This window comes from Ammospiza nelsoni, chromosome 6 (assembly GCF_027579445.1).
Source record: "Ammospiza nelsoni isolate bAmmNel1 chromosome 6, bAmmNel1.pri, whole genome shotgun sequence".
NCBI classification, from domain to species: domain Eukaryota; kingdom Metazoa; phylum Chordata; class Aves; order Passeriformes; family Passerellidae; genus Ammospiza; species Ammospiza nelsoni.
Window position 1 is genome coordinate 53,875,419 of NC_080638.1, and position 15,022 is coordinate 53,890,440.

Sequence of the window (15,022 nt, forward strand, 5' to 3'; positions counted from 1 at the left end):
AAGAACAGCAGCACAGAAATTTATATAGAATAAGAAGAAATAAAATTTAGACTTCAGATGTACTAACAAATTTTAATTTTGCATTCACAAGCCAAGATTTCTGGAGATTCTTAAAAATCCACTTCAGCACCATCCTGGTCATGATGAAAAGAACCCACCAAAACAAAAGACTTCAAACACATACTGAACAAAAAAAGCCAGGTCAGAGCAGCTTTGAGCTATGAAAATTTGTACAGCTACAAAACAAAACTTACTACCAGTTAGGATTACCTGAATTTGTTGTAGTCAAAGAGGAAGACTGAAAGAAAGGTTAAAAATTTTATGAGCATTGTAAGACTGAAAGCTTTGAGGAAAAATGAAAGGAAGTGTTCCAATTACATTTGCACAGAACCCTGAAGAATAAAAGAGACCTGATCACTGGGTAGAGTTCTCTCATGCATCTGTAACAATGGATGTAAATTAACCTCTCCCCTCCCTCCCCTCCGTTTCAGCACACACAGATGTTCAAGCTTAGAATCGTTAGTGGAAAGGGAAATAAAGGTTGGGAAGAACAAGTTGTAGCAATATGAACTCATCCAACACCCCAAAAAAGTGGCCATGAATTATTCAAAAGAGGCTAAAGAGCCCAGGAAATAAGGAACAATCTAAGTATAAATTATGGGCAAGTGATGGAGCTCAAAGACAACACCCAATCGTTTTAACTAGAGAGAGTGGAAAATTAATAATCATTTAGAATTAAAGAATTCAATAATAAATGACACAAAAGACAGCACTACAGTAGTCAAAAGAGGATATTATAAAAATCTAAAGCAGACGCTTTGTTACAAAGATGCCAAGATACTGAGGAAGAAAAAGCTATGATGTTTAAGTATGACATTGATACACGTGGGAAGAAAGAAATAACCAAAGAAATGAAGGAGGCAGAAATGAAGAAGTTGAGCCTCAAGGCCATGGTAGGTAATTCTTGCACTCAGAGACACGGCAGATGTGAAGGATGTAACACGGCAGATGTGAAGGATGTAACACGGCAGATGTGAAGGATGCCAAGCGATGGAAAGCAAGGCGTGCCGAACCAGGAGAACTCGGCAGTTCTGAGAAAGCACTCGCAGACCGGCAGCCGGGGTGATGCCCCGCAGGAGCCCAGACACAGACCCATTTTTTCCCTGCTGCGGAGGAGTGGGACGCAGAGAGCAGGGTGGCCATGCGAGCCCCGGGAGCTGCCCAGGGGCCGCGGGTTCGGCGTTCCCAGGGCCGGCAGAAGCACCCACAGCCCCCTCGGCGCGGGGCTCCCTAAGACCACGGCCCCCTCCGTGCCCGCCAGCCTCCGTGGAGGGCCCGGGCCCACATCACCCCTCAGAAAGGGCCCGAGGCCTTTCCCCGTACCCTCTTACTGTGCCTCCCGCGCCGTCCCGCCGCTGCCGGGGCTGGAGGATCAGCGGCCGGGCCCGACCCGGCCCCGCTCCCGGCGCTCCCCTCAAGCCGCCATGTTGTGTTCCGGTCGCCCCGGCAACCGCGCACGCGCTGGCCCCGCGCCGCGGCCCGCTGCACACGGCACGGCCGGGGATAGCGCATGCGCAGTGTGCACGGCGTGCCAGCGCCCCGTCCCTGCCCGGCAGGTGCGCGCCCAGGTGCGGCGGAATTGTGCAAGTCGCACCCTCGGGTAATTTTTTTTTTTTTTTTTAGGAAAAGGAAAGAAAATCCCAAGGTGAATGGGCTGTCTGGACGAGAGCCATCAGGACTGAAGTCAGGAGAATGGAGCAGTAACTGGGGGAAACTTAATTTCGGCAGTGTGAGGTCGCAACCCACTGGCCACCTACCCAGAAGGGACCCCAGACTCAACCGGAAAAAAAGAACTGCGCCTGCGGACTAATTAGCACGAGAAGCGAGATGTTACTACCAAATAGTTTGAATACTAATTAATAGAAAACTTACGTAGTTGGTAACCGAGGAATGCTGATGCCTTTGTTTGTTAAAAGGTATATAGCAAGTGTAAAGTTTTGATGATCACTGGGCTAGACTTTTGTGTGATACCAGCCAGCTCTCTGCTTTGCGCAAACTAGAATAAAACTCGAAATACCTCGCCTCGAGGTGTCAATTGGCGTCCCGACTCCCCGGGGATGGCGGGGCTGAGCCGCCCGCGGGTGAGGGGTTAAGGAGGGGAGCCCCTGGGACAAGAGACGTGCTCCATAAATCCAGCGGCGGGCCCTGTCTGCTGCCAAGGCTCCCGTGGCCGGATCAGCGCCCCGGCAGGCTCAGATTCATCCCCGGTGATGGCCTGATCCCTGGCGGATCCTGCGCGCCACTGCGGGATGGGGAGAGCCGCCGTACCGCCAGCCCGGCACAGAGAAGAGCCCGGGGAGAGAGCAGGGGCTGTGTTCTCACCGAGCTGTCTCCAAAAATCTGCATTTTGAAGATCTGTGTCATCCCCTCCCTGTCTCCGCCTCCCGGTGTTTGCCTCTTGCTAAACAGACATCCTGTGCTTTAACGCAGGCTTCAAGGGTGGGCAGAAAAGTTCTTTTCTGTACAGCATATGTACTAAAATCAAAACACCAGGAAACAGTGAATTTTTTGTCCGTGCAAAACAAAATCCTTGTAGCGTGTTGAACAGAATAGTAGATGCTTTTTAAGAATGTTCAAATATTTTAATTAAAAGAAACTGTAATCATATCTTAGTAAACTTGAAGAAGTATTAGTCTATTGACTCACAGGTGAAGTTGTCCCCGATTCCGCGTTACGGTTGTTCCCTACCGGGCGCTGCATCTCTCTATAGGAAGGGAAAAGTTTTCCGATTTGCTTTTGGTGTTGCTGAGGAGATAAGCGTGTGTTTCCATATGCACGGGCCCAGGTCCGGTGCTCCTGGGGACGAGGAGATTCCTCGCCCAGTCCGTCGCCTTCACCACTTCGAGTGAAAGGTAGAACATTGGCACAGGATTGTCTTTATTACTCCCAGCGGCGGCTTTCTAATCCAGTGGCCGGTTAGCTCAGTTGGTTAGAGCGTGGTGCTAATAACGCCAAGGTCGCGGGTTCGATCCCCGTACGGGCCACTCGGATTCCCTTTTTCTTTCCCGTGTTTTTTTCGTCCCAGCGATTCCCACCCACCTCACGCGGTTGTGCTGAGACGCGGCGTGATCATTGCACAAGTGGGGGGTGTGTGTGTCTGGCTGTCTCTCTGTGTGGGGTCGAGCGCCCAGGGCACGGACCGAGCTTCATTGCGCGCCTGCGGCTGATGGAGCCCGGCCGGCCCCGGCAGAATTCTGGGTTGGCTACAGCGGGCTCGGGTGACCCTTCGGGCTCTTTTCTGCCGTGTGGGCTGTCCTTCCCGCGTGGCACCCGCTCCGCCGCCCGAAACGGAGCACACATTCACGGAATGGGTCACTTAGGAGAAGACCGCAACTCGTCCAAACGTCACTGCTAAAGCAGACTCGTCCTAGAGCACACGGCACAGGATTGCGTCCAGACCGTTCTGGGATATCGCCAGTTGAGGGAGACTTCACAATCTCTGAGCAACCTGTTCCAGTGCTCGGTAACCCGCACAGTTCAGTTCTTCCGCATGTTCAGGTGGAACTTTCTGTGCATCAGTCGTATCCCAGAGGTTGGCACCTCCGAGAAGAGCGTGGATCCATCCTTTTGGCACAAGGCCCTTTAGATACTTGTACACAGACACAAGGTGACCGCTGAGCCGTCTCTGCTCGAGACTGGAAAGGCGCGATCCCCCTCATCCTTTCCTCGTGAGACAGACGCACAGACGCTCCGGTATCTCAGCTATCTCCCACTGCTCTCCACTGTACCCGCTCTAGGAGCTCCATGTCCCTCTTGTACCGCGACTCGGTACAGACTCAGCGCGAACCGCGGGCAAACCCAACTCACGGTAACTCCGCCCGCGGGTCCCGCGTCCAGCCCCACCGGGGCCAGGATCTGCGGGTGCACCTCCGCCGCTTTAGCCCGCACGAGCCGCCGTCGGCGCCGGGCGGCCCCGCCCCGGGGGGCGCGGCGGGCGCTGCCGGGGGCGCCATTGGCCCCGCCGCCGGTGCCCCGCGCATCGCCCGCGCTGCCGACACCGCCGGGGGCAGCCGCCGATGCGGCGCCCGCCCGCCCGCGCCTGCCAAGATGGCGGCTCCCGGGGCGGGGGGCGCCGGGGCACTGCCGCCCCCTCCACCCGCTGAGGACGAGCCCCCCGGGACCCGCGGGGCACCCCCCGGCGGGGCGGCGGGGCGAGAGGAGGGCGGCGGCGGCGCGGAGCTGCTGGCGGTGACGGAGGAGCTGGTGCAGAGCTTGGCCGCCCTGGAAGCCGGCGTGGGGGCGGCGGCGAGCGGCCCCGTGCTGTACCTGCGGGCGGACGGGAGCGCGGCGGAGGGCGCGGGGCTGAGTGCCGGCGAGCAGCGGCGGCTGCTGGAGAGCCCCGGGCCAACCCCGCCGGCCCGTCCCGCCGCCGCGCCGCTGGCCCCCGCGGAGCTCCGGCGGGTCATCGAGCAAGTGAGCAAGGCCCAGGAGCAGCTGAAGCCGGCGGCGCCCCCGCCGCAGCCCTGCCCCGCGGGCGGCATCATGCAGAACGCCGCCCGGCAGCTGCAGAGCGTGGCCCAGCAGGTCGCCCTGCAGCAGGGCAGGGCCGCGGCCGCCGCCCGCCTCCTCCCGCACAAGGTAACCCCGGGGCTGGGGGGAGGGAGGCTGCGGCGCTCCGTTGGTGATGAAAGCCACGGCTCTCGCGGGTTTAATCCTTTCTAATAATTTTTTTTTTTTTTTTTTTTTTGTCGTTCTCGTCAGTCACACCTGCCCTCGGGTGTAGACTCCGCTCCCGTAGCTCAAAGGCACAGCTTTCAATGCGGTTTAGGAAAATCCGTGTTTGAATGTAGCTAATAGCTGCTGTGGTCAGTATTTCAGTCTGACAACACGTGCAGCCAAGAACAGCTTAGAAGAGCTGTTTCCTAGTGGTTAAGTGGTGATGCACAGGAAGTTACTGCATGCCTCTTGCAGGTCCCTGGGCTTTCAACTCCCCTTTGGGGTGTAGGTTGTGAAGTGATTGAACTGAAGCAGAAATTTGGATGAGGCAGGGAAACTGTGAGGGAGATAAACAGTAGCATCTGATTCTGTGAATCATCACCACTAAGTTTTTGTGAACTGAACACACATTATAGGATGTGCTGGACTGGGTATTTGGCCTGTATCTTGTAGCAGACTGTAGTTTTCCCGTGTGGGGTTTGCTGAAGGTTATGAACGTGCCTTAGTGATGGCATTGACTCTGCTACTCCAGACAGGCCTGCTAGCAGGAAACAAAGCTGTGACATGGCCTCAGAGCAAACTTTACATGCTTTAGTTGAACCGCAGTCACAGCAGAAAATGTGCAGGAAAACCCATAGCTTGAAGGAAGGGAATCTGCTTTGATGCATTAAGATGGAAAGTTAATGATGTGCAGCGGTTTCTTCATGCTTTGCTTTAAGGGAATATGTGTATTATCTCAATAAATATTGTATTTATTTATTAATAAATAAATACATTTGTGTAACTGCAACTCTTCCTTTTTTCCACAAAAGCAGCTGGAAGCCATTTGTGTCCAAGTTCAGCCAGGACAGATGAAGGAAACTGAAGGGCCAATGACATCATTGGCACCAATCCAGTCCAAAACTATAACGCTGAGTCAGCCAGTTGGTAGGAAATCCAGCATACCAGGAGTTGGCATTATTAATCCCCAGATAATTAGGATACAGCCTGTTTCAGGAACTGAGCAGCAGCAGCTACTCCTGCATAGTTCTTCTGAGTCTCCGGTTCAGCTGCTTATGCAGAGGCCTTTCCCATCTCACGGGGTGTCTGGGGACAAGATTCCCCCATCCAAGATGGTGAATGGACAGAGGGCTTCTTGTGCCACAGCATCAGCTTCAAGGTCTCCAAAACCTGCCATGGCTGCAGCCAGTTCAGCAAGTACACCAAGCCTTGAAAAAAAGCAAAAGGATGACAAGTTAAAGAAATCCTTGAAGGTGAAAACTCGTTCTGGACGGATTTCACGCCCCCCCAAATACAAAGCTAAAGATTATAAATTCATTAAAATGGAGGATTTGGCTGATGGTCATCAGTCTGATTCTGATGACTACTCTGAGCTGAGTATAGAAGATGATGAAGAAGGAAAGGTGAAGGGAAAGGATGCATTATTCAGTTCTTCAAATTATAATCTGAAACCCAAGACATTTAAATGTCAGACTTGTGAAAAATCTTACATAGGAAAAGGAGGATTAGCAAGACATTATAAACTTAACCCAGACCATGGACAGCTGGAGCCTTCACCTCAGAAAATACCTCTAAATAAGCCTAATGGAAGTATATTTGTGGAAGAGGAAATGATGAGTCCAGCACATTTGGATTCAATTGCTGTCACTTTAAGTCATGAAAAAGCACTGGCTACCAGTCTGGAAGAAACTGTTCATTCAAAGGCTGGAGAACAGGTAAAGTGTTACTTAGAAAATCTGTCAATTCTGTGGAAAGTAGAATGGCAGTTCTGTAGCTGCACAGTCTTGTACTGCTCAGAAATATCCGCTGATAGACTACATTAGGCAAATTTCCCATTAAAGTCCTTTAAAAATCAAATTGTCTCTTGCAGTGCTGCAGCAATAGCACTCTTGCACAGACACAACTAAATTTTCACTGAGTGATCATTTCTTACTGTGTTTCTGACATATGGTTTTCACCTTGTCTGCATAAATGACATTCTTCTCTGCGTTTGGATAAGAACACTGTTGTTCAGTTACAGCCTTTAGCATGACAGCAACACATCTGCTGCTGAACTAATGTCATCACAGAAAAATCTCTTATTTGGAACACAACAGTGAACTGCAGCTTTTCCTAGAGCAGGTTTTCAAAGTGAGGCTTTGAAACACTGCACACCAAACACTGGTGAAATTCCACCCTCTAGGGTAGAAGCTGCCGCAGCTGCAAATTTTTTCCTGTGATGTTCTAGGCTGGTCACTTCAAAGAAAAGTTTCTCTTTTAATATTGAAATCACTCTCAACATTTTGCAGCTGATGCAGCTGCTGGTTAGGATAAAGTACTTGTTTAGATGTAGGGGTGTCATGTTTATTACTTGTCTTTGTAATAGTGAAGTTGTTCTGAGGAAAGTGAAAATTTACAGCAAGCAAACCTTCCCTCATCCTCTGCACTCAGTTATCATCTCTGGAAAAAGAGAATTGCAGACTACTTAAGTCTGCTCTCTGAATTATTGTAGTTTGATACAGACAGGAAGCCAATCAAGATCCCCATGCTCAACCCCTAATCCTGTGTCAAATTTAGAACTAATTTAGTAATTTAATCCCTGGATAGAAGTGACATAAATTTGCCATTTATAGAGCTTTCCTAATCAGTAGAATAGTAGGGAGTTACTGAACACTGGGATGCAAATGCACAGATTATGCAAAGAAGCCTGATGTAACTCAGTACTATTATAAACTAATTTCTTGAAAAATGCTGGAACATTCTTAGAAATTCTGTCTTGGAAGGGGAAGATGCTTAAGTAAGAAGTCACTGCTTTGAACACTGAAATGATCATCATAACTTAAACTTATAAAAGGCACTTTGACTTTCTGTATGATCTTATAACAGAAGCTGCTTCCTAGCTGTGTTCCTAGGGAAGACAGGATTTTGAAGTGTAGTAACTGGGCAGTACATTTGGAATTTAATTACTGGGCTTGTCACTGTTCAGGTGTCAGAGTTTTTGCCTTTCTTATAAAGTCTTCATGCTTTGACATAGTTACAATGAAACCCAAATTATGTTTTACTGCTAATTAAGTTTTATTTCTACAACCTCTATCTAAAGAGGATATATTTTACTTCAAAAATATTAAACATATTTAACCCACTTAAACCACCTCTTTCATTATGTTTATTTAATCTTTTTATTTTGTATGACATCTTGTGGTTCAAAAATGCTACCTTTGCATATAATGGCATATATGTGATGCAGAAGTAGCAGTCTTACTCATGTGTTGGATTTATTCCACAACTTTCTTTGCAAGTTATGCTTGTATCCAGCTATGCATTTTTTCAATATGCTATTTATTGTTTTAATTTTAAAACTGTCTTCCTCAAAACTGTTTAAAATGGTGAATAACGACTTTTCCTTTCAATTAAGGCACCAGAGTGTGAGGAAAGCAGCCACCTGCTGGCAGAACAAGCAAATGAAAGCAGTTCAGGATGCCGGGGACCTGTAACCCCACAAGGACCTGGAAGACCCCGACGACCAAAGCGACGTGGTCGGCCCAGGATGGGTGGAAGGTCCAGGTGTTCTGGAAGGCTTAGCAGACCTGGTCAGTCCCCTTCAAAGTCACTTAGTAGTGTGTCAGCAGAACACAATGTATTCAGAAGAAAAGCTAGGTTAAAAGAGGTATGGTTCTCTTCTGCAATTACTTTGCAAGTATTTTTACCCCACCTGAATTTCCCACACCGTTTTTTTTATCGTTTATTTTCAATGAATAATTTAAAATTTTTTATTTTTTTTTTTTACATCCTTATGTATGGACAAGATGAAAGCCTTAGATGGCTTCTAAGAAGAAAACATTGTCTTTTAAGAAAAAAATACTTCCAGCAGAAAACTGGAAAAAGGAAAATGGGAACTGGGTTTGGAAAGAGACTTCTGACATGTAGATATATTCTTGCTACCCTTTTTCTGGGGAAGGAAAGTTACTAGCTACCACTAGTATCTCCTCCAACACAGTAAAAGAAATAAAAATGAAAAGAACCCAAAACCAGCAAAACAAACCCACAAAGGTCTTGGGGGAGGATAGAATGGGGGTTAAAATCCAAGTAACACAACTTGTTCTTTGGTTTCTGTGTGTTATAGATCCTTTATGGCCACTAAAGCTACTGAGGTTGCTGTTCTTTCTATGAATTGGCAACATTTGTGGGACTGAGTTTTGGCTGTACATGAGTAGTAAAACCTATTCTGAGGTTTTGTAACTTACCCCATTTTGGAGTTAGTTTACATCTATTCTTAAAGCTGCCTAAACATACAGCATATCTTTCAAAAAAAAAGTAGTGATATTTTATGTTCTGAAAATGGGGTGCATAATGTGTGGGCTGCTTTTTCCTAATAATCTCATTCTGGCTTTTGACAGCTAATACAACAATGTGATAATGAAGATTTAATGGAGCTGGCTCTCCCACGTCTTACAAAGCTTGTTACAGTGTATGAATTCCTCTTGATGAAGGTGAGTTTTTATGTAAAAATATTAAATTATTTTAGGGATATGTCCATTAGTACACGTAAAAAGATTCCTTTAGAGACATAATTGAATCTCCTAAATTAATGTTGTGCAGCATGTAGATGTTCCACACATCACTTCAGTCTTCCACAGGCAAAACTCTGGTAGGTCTCAACTCAAAGCCTTGCTTTTTGCTGCCTGGTTCAGTGGCATTTTGAATATTCCACAGTCTTTTGACTTAAACGTTTCTATTTTAAAATGTTGAACAGAACAAAATTGACAGATCTTAATTTAATCTTTTTTTAAAGTATAGGGGAGGGAGAAACAAGCCCTTTTTTATTCCCCTCTTATTCCCAGGTGGAAAAAGGACATCCAGCCAAAGCTTACTTTCCAGATGTGTACAGGGAGTTTGAAGATTTGCATAACATGGTAAAGAAAATGGCTTACGATCACCTCAGTAATTCTGATTCTGTGAATTGCCAACAGCCTGTTGAAATAAAAGATGCTAAGGTAATAAAGCACTCTGTTTGGAACTATGTTTGGTTGGTTTGTTTGCTTGTTTTATGTGAGATGCCTTGCATTTTTAATTTTCTGTGATAATTAATTTTCTCGTGCAGGTAAATTTATTTGAAAACAACAAGATTTTTAATTAGCAAAAATACGCATTATTGTGGAAAGTCCAACAACTTAGCAAGAAGAAAAAGAAATCCATAATAAAACTTCAATTCTAGTTTATGTCAGTGGATACAACTAGAAAGATAAAAACCAATTCTAGCAGTGCTGATGCCTGCCTTGCATATCTAGAGTAGTAGGAAGCTGCATGTTACTGCAAGGTTTATTTAGCATTAACCACTAATCAAAGTACATCCTGATGTTTGATCGGGAATGGGGGGGGTGTGTGTCTATATTTAAAACGAGTGACCTTGATTTAAAGAGGTAATTTCATTGCAAAATGGGGGCAAACTGAATGCATCTATGCAGTTCACAGTCACATTAACAAACATTAAAGGTAGTGACTACATTATAAAATGAAAACTATTATTTCAGTGACTCCAGATCCATTGTTTATGGAGCTGTATCTAGAAAGACAGATGAAACCTCTTTCTTGGCTCTCTTCTGTGTTCATGTGCATTCTGAATATAGAATGATGCTCTTTAAAAAGAAGACCAAACCAAACCCCAAAACAACCTGGCCTTGAGAAGCTGGATGGTAGCACATCTGTGTAAGGACTAAGCACAGGAATGGAACACGAGGAGAGGGGAAAATCCTTAACTACACAGAGATCCTCTAAACAGAAAATTTAAATATTTTTTATATGATGGAGTACCTCAATAATCTTTATTAAACACTGCTCTGAGTAACTGTCCCTGGATTCTATATATAACCATAATTCTTTCAAGTTTGCCTTCAGATGAAGGTGATGTTCATGTGTCAGTGTGAAGGCTGGTAGAAAACATGGGAGTCTAAATACTTGCATTGAGCTGAGGTGATTGTCAGGCTAGACATGATGTAGTTCTAGTTCAGTTTTCAGAAAACTAATCTGTATTTCAGCATGTATTCAGCATGTATGTATTCAGATCTGAGAGGCTAACTTTTCCTTTATTCCTTATATCTGTTTCTGAAGGTTGCTGAATCTTTAGGAATCGCAGAAATACTCAGTGGAGAACAGAAGATGCAAGGTGCAGACCCTTATTCACAATGTGTCATTAAAATGGTCAGTGAGCAAGTGCCTGTGGATGTACTGGGACAAAAACGGTCAGCTGAGGTATGGAACAGCTTTGTGAAAATTTACAGTGAATCTAAGACCGATTAAAACTTTTAAAAATACATAATTATTCCTTAGAAAATCATGCTATATTATCTGAGTCATGTTAAAGTAAAGCTTTTGTGGTGTTCAGAAATACTGAAAATACTCTCTGCTGTCTTACCATAGCAGGGCATACGAACTAGCACAGTAAGTATGGGCTTTGGGAAGACCCTTGGTAGCATTCAGGACAGAGTATCAAAGACTTACAGGTCAAAAGAACTTAATTGAGGTGCTGGTAACTGGGGGCTCCACAGATTCCAGCCTGTGTTAGAGGACATGACCTAACCTACAGCAGGTTCAGACACTGCTCATTGCTGTGCTAATTGGAGAGAGGGGCATGAAAACAGGTTATTTTTTTTTTTTTTGACAAGTCAGTTGATGAGCTTCAGTCTGTTTATAATTGTAGCAGAGAGCTGTGTTTTGCCTTGGAGTTTTGGCAGAGTGTGAGGGCTGTGTTTAAATCCTTACCTCTTAGGAAGACCTTTAATGTAAATCCTGTTTTCGAGGATCATTAGTTCACTGCCATGATGTTCCCACAGTTATCTTTTTCAATATTGTCAGCTGTTACAGGCTGCAGCTTATCATCTCTTGTATTGACAGAGCTCAGGGGAAGAACTGCTGCCACCAGCCAAAAGGACCAAGTTAGAAGATGTAACAGAAAATGTGAACAATGCTTATGCCAGTCAAGATGAAGTGAAAGAAAGGAGTGGGAATTTGTGTACACTGTTTGGAAAAGATGGTAACTTCAGGTTTCCCAGTTCTGTTCATGGAGGAGCTGAACAAACCTTTGTTCTTCAAGCTACCGTGGTTTTGTCTTCCAGTTTCATCTCTTAACTTGCTTCCCAGGTCCTTCAAAAGCAGCTGTTTAACTGGAAAGGCCTCATGAGGAGGGAAAAGTTACAGATGATACAGACAGCAGTAGCTCAGTGCTGGATGCATGATAATCAGTGATTGATACTATTTATGAGCATAGTAGTGTTCTCTGCTGTGTGCTCCCTGTCTGTCCTGTCCCCCTGAGTGCACAACCTTTGTGTCAGCTGGGGGAGAGCAGAGGATGCACAATGCACATCCTTCCTCTGGCCCCAGCCAGCTACAACAGCACAATTACCAGAGCTTTGTGGAACTTTGGGGAAAGGGAGAGCAGGTATAGGCTGTCCTGTATCAATCATTGGAATACATCTTGTATTGGAATTGAGGCACCATTTGGCACCACAGTCTTCAGGTGGTTGCCTTTCTTTTTATTCCTTCGTCATGTTTCATCCTGCTGCCCTTCAGATTAGGAGGGTAACAGTGAAAGGGAAGTAAATCTCTAGTAAGATATGTCTATCAGTACCATCCACTTTGTAAATACCTTGTTTTGGTTTTGCTCTAAGTGCCTTTGCCCTTTGTATGCCTTTCAGTCAATGGTTATTTTTGTCTCCCTCCATTACATTTTCTTTCTCTGAAAGGCTCTCTGCATGACCATGCTTACTTCTTGCTGCACTATGATTTTCTTCTGGGCTAGGAGTTTTTAAAATTACATTTTGCTTGCACCTGCTAGTAGGGTGTTTGCTAGTCTACAGTGCAAAATGTTAAAAATAGTCCTCTCTGCAGTGTTAAGTCTCCTTCTTTGTGCAGTGGTATCTTTCATAACAAAAAAAAATCCAAAACTAAACCAACTTACTTGTTCATTTTGAGCTTTATTATTAAAGTCTGACAGCTCATACTACTGCAGCTTAGTAGTTATTGTCCAACTACTTTCAGGGTTTGGCAGCCTAGTCAGGTCCAGGTCAAGTAAATGGTAGAACACTGCATTCCTTGTGGTTTTTACCTTTTCTGGTACAGGACAAAAGTGCTGCTGGGGCTCTTAGCACAGCTAATCAATATGTAGCAACCTGATGACATGTCCGAGTTCAGGATGAGATTGATTAGGAATAGAAATTTAAACAGAAGTTTAAATGCTTCCATCAATTTACTAAAAGTGATGAGGGTGAGCAGCTGACAAGTTTGTGCCTGGTAAAGTCTTTATCTTTTAATATTACTGGCTGCATGACAGATGGGACAAAATTGAGCTTGCCTTTGAGCCCAGGTTGTTTTCAGGATGAACAGGAAAATGCTGCCTCTAAATGTAAAGTGTCTTAATACAGAAATACTTGACAAACTACCACTATTCAAAAATAAGGAAATTTAAATATTTTTAAAGTTATAATTTTAGTATTTATATATTTATTATTTTATATTTGTATATTTATATTTTATAATGACTTTCTCATGGGGAAGTTCTATGAAACTCCTGTAAGGTGCTTCAGGTTTGCTAATCTGGGGGAAGCAAAGCAGGGAAGTAGTCTAGCTTTTCCTCCAAAACTATTGCTGAAATATAGGTTTTTTGGCATGCAATATTAGATTGCCCAACAAAATGATACTTCTTCCCCCTTTTCAGGTTTTAATCCATTAAATGGAGAAATCCTGCTTTCAGAAGACAGGCATATCACGTGCTGTTCAACTGGAAGTACATTACAGACAGCAGAGGAACATAACTCACTTGCTGATTCAGGAGTTGGAATCGATGGTGCAAATTCAGGTACCTTCTCCCAGACTGTGGAAACGAGGATGGAGTATCCCCAGCCTGCAGGGATGCAGGGAGCAGGCCTGGCAGGTGAAGGATCCCTGCTGCACCCCGGAGTGGTGCTGCCTGTGGGAGAAGGAGGCTCGGCCGGGCCGGTCCAGGCGCGCTTTGTGAGCGGGAGCACAGCAGGGGCACCGGCAGCTCCTGAGCTCCACGGCTCCCTGATGGAGCAGGCAGGGGCCAGGCAGAGCACTGGCCTAACAACGAGTGCAGAAAATAGTCACAGTCCACAATATCATCAGCTGCAAGAAGAAAACCCGAATTTTGCAATTAAAGAACATTCTGAGCAGCAACATAATGCTGATGTGACTGATGAGATACAGGAACTTGAGAAGGTTTTTTCAACAAACGTTGTGCCAATAAACTACCCTCAGAGTGCTCAGGCTGAGTCACACCAGAACCCTGGCCAGGGAGCTTCCCTGTCTGCTCAAGGGAACCAGGAAAACGCTTTCAAACACCACAGTGAATATTCTTGTGGGACAGAGGAAGCACACGAGCTGGCAAATACAGTTACTGTAGATGGAACTGTAGCTTTTGAGATTTCTGATGAGAGCCATGATTTTTTGTCTCAGGGACACGAACAGATTTTCATTCAGACTTCAGATGGGCTTCTCTTGTCTCATCCAGACACTGCTGTTTTGTCTCAGGCAGAAGGCATCGTCATTGTGACTGATTCCAATGGTACTACAATGCACATCCGCACGCCCCAAGGGATACCTTTGGAAACAGTGGAAGCACTACTGGCAATGGAAGCAGGTGGCCAAAGTGAAGATATTTTGCTCTCTCAAAGTGAATTGGAGCCATAAATTAGAAAACCCTATAAGCTTTCTTCTGGAAAAGACTGATTATAAAATGTATATTTTTCTAATGTGAATACTGAGATAATTGAAATTTAACTTATTTGTAAACTGTTTCTATGCCCTGTACTTTTTATAACTTATGTTTATATAAATTTAGCAGCATTGCAACCAAAAATTCTAGAATTAACATTGTTCTATTTGCTTTATATGTTGGGGATGGGTGGAAAGTGGAAATCCTGTCAACCCTAAAACTTGCACTGTTCCCTTTTGTTACGTAATTCCTTTTCTCTCTAGCCATCTCAAAATGCAGTAAGTTGTACTGCTGTGCAGCCGTGATGTGCTGTGTACTGGCAAGCTGTATATGGGTAAAATAAAAGCTATATTAAAAATGTGCATTTTCTGTGCCACTGAGATTACAAAACGCTGTTATTGTGCTTTTTAAAAGCTATCTTGAATTTTCATTAGCATCTAGACTTGATGCACATAAATCTGCCTGGAAAAATGAGCATGTTTAAGTATAATCCACAAACTTGTGCATTCTGGGAACAATGTGACAGCCTAGCTGATCCTTACTGAAATAAGCACTCACTGAGTTGAGACAAAAATAGCCTCAAAAGATCTGATTTGTACT

At 45.2% G+C, this 15,022-nt stretch overlaps 1 protein-coding gene and 1 non-coding gene across 2 annotated transcripts; both read left to right on the forward strand.

Annotated features, from left to right (window-relative positions):
• The first annotated feature begins 2,970 nt into the window (after nucleotides 1–2,970).
• Nucleotides 2,971–3,044, forward strand: TRNAI-AAU (transfer RNA isoleucine (anticodon AAU)). The gene has a single exon. It is a non-coding gene; the product is annotated as a tRNA-Ile (tRNA).
• A 1,063-nt stretch (nucleotides 3,045–4,107) lies between these two features.
• Nucleotides 4,108–14,812, forward strand: ZNF839 (zinc finger protein 839). The gene is made up of 8 exons (XM_059475382.1): nucleotides 4,108–4,638; nucleotides 5,529–6,431; nucleotides 8,111–8,362; nucleotides 9,093–9,185; nucleotides 9,537–9,689; nucleotides 10,804–10,944; nucleotides 11,587–11,725; nucleotides 13,406–14,812. Exons 1-8 carry the CDS (start codon nucleotides 4,108–4,110, stop codon nucleotides 14,395–14,397), a joined length of 3,204 nt encoding a protein of 1,067 aa, XP_059331365.1. The 3' UTR covers nucleotides 14,398–14,812.
• Nucleotides 14,813–15,022: the final 210 nt, after the last annotated feature.

Excerpts from the sequence above, each read along its gene's own strand:
- ZNF839 (XM_059475382.1), top strand. The coding sequence starts at position 4,108 with ATGGCGGCTCCCGGGGCGGGGGGCGCCGGGGCACTGCCGCCCCCTCCA. Across the intron at positions 8,363-9,092 it reads GAAAAGCTAGGTTAAAAGAG|CTAATACAACAATGTGATAA; the intron begins GTATGGTTCTCT and ends GGCTTTTGACAG. Across the intron at positions 9,690-10,803 it reads TTGAAATAAAAGATGCTAAG|GTTGCTGAATCTTTAGGAAT; the intron begins GTAATAAAGCAC and ends CTGTTTCTGAAG.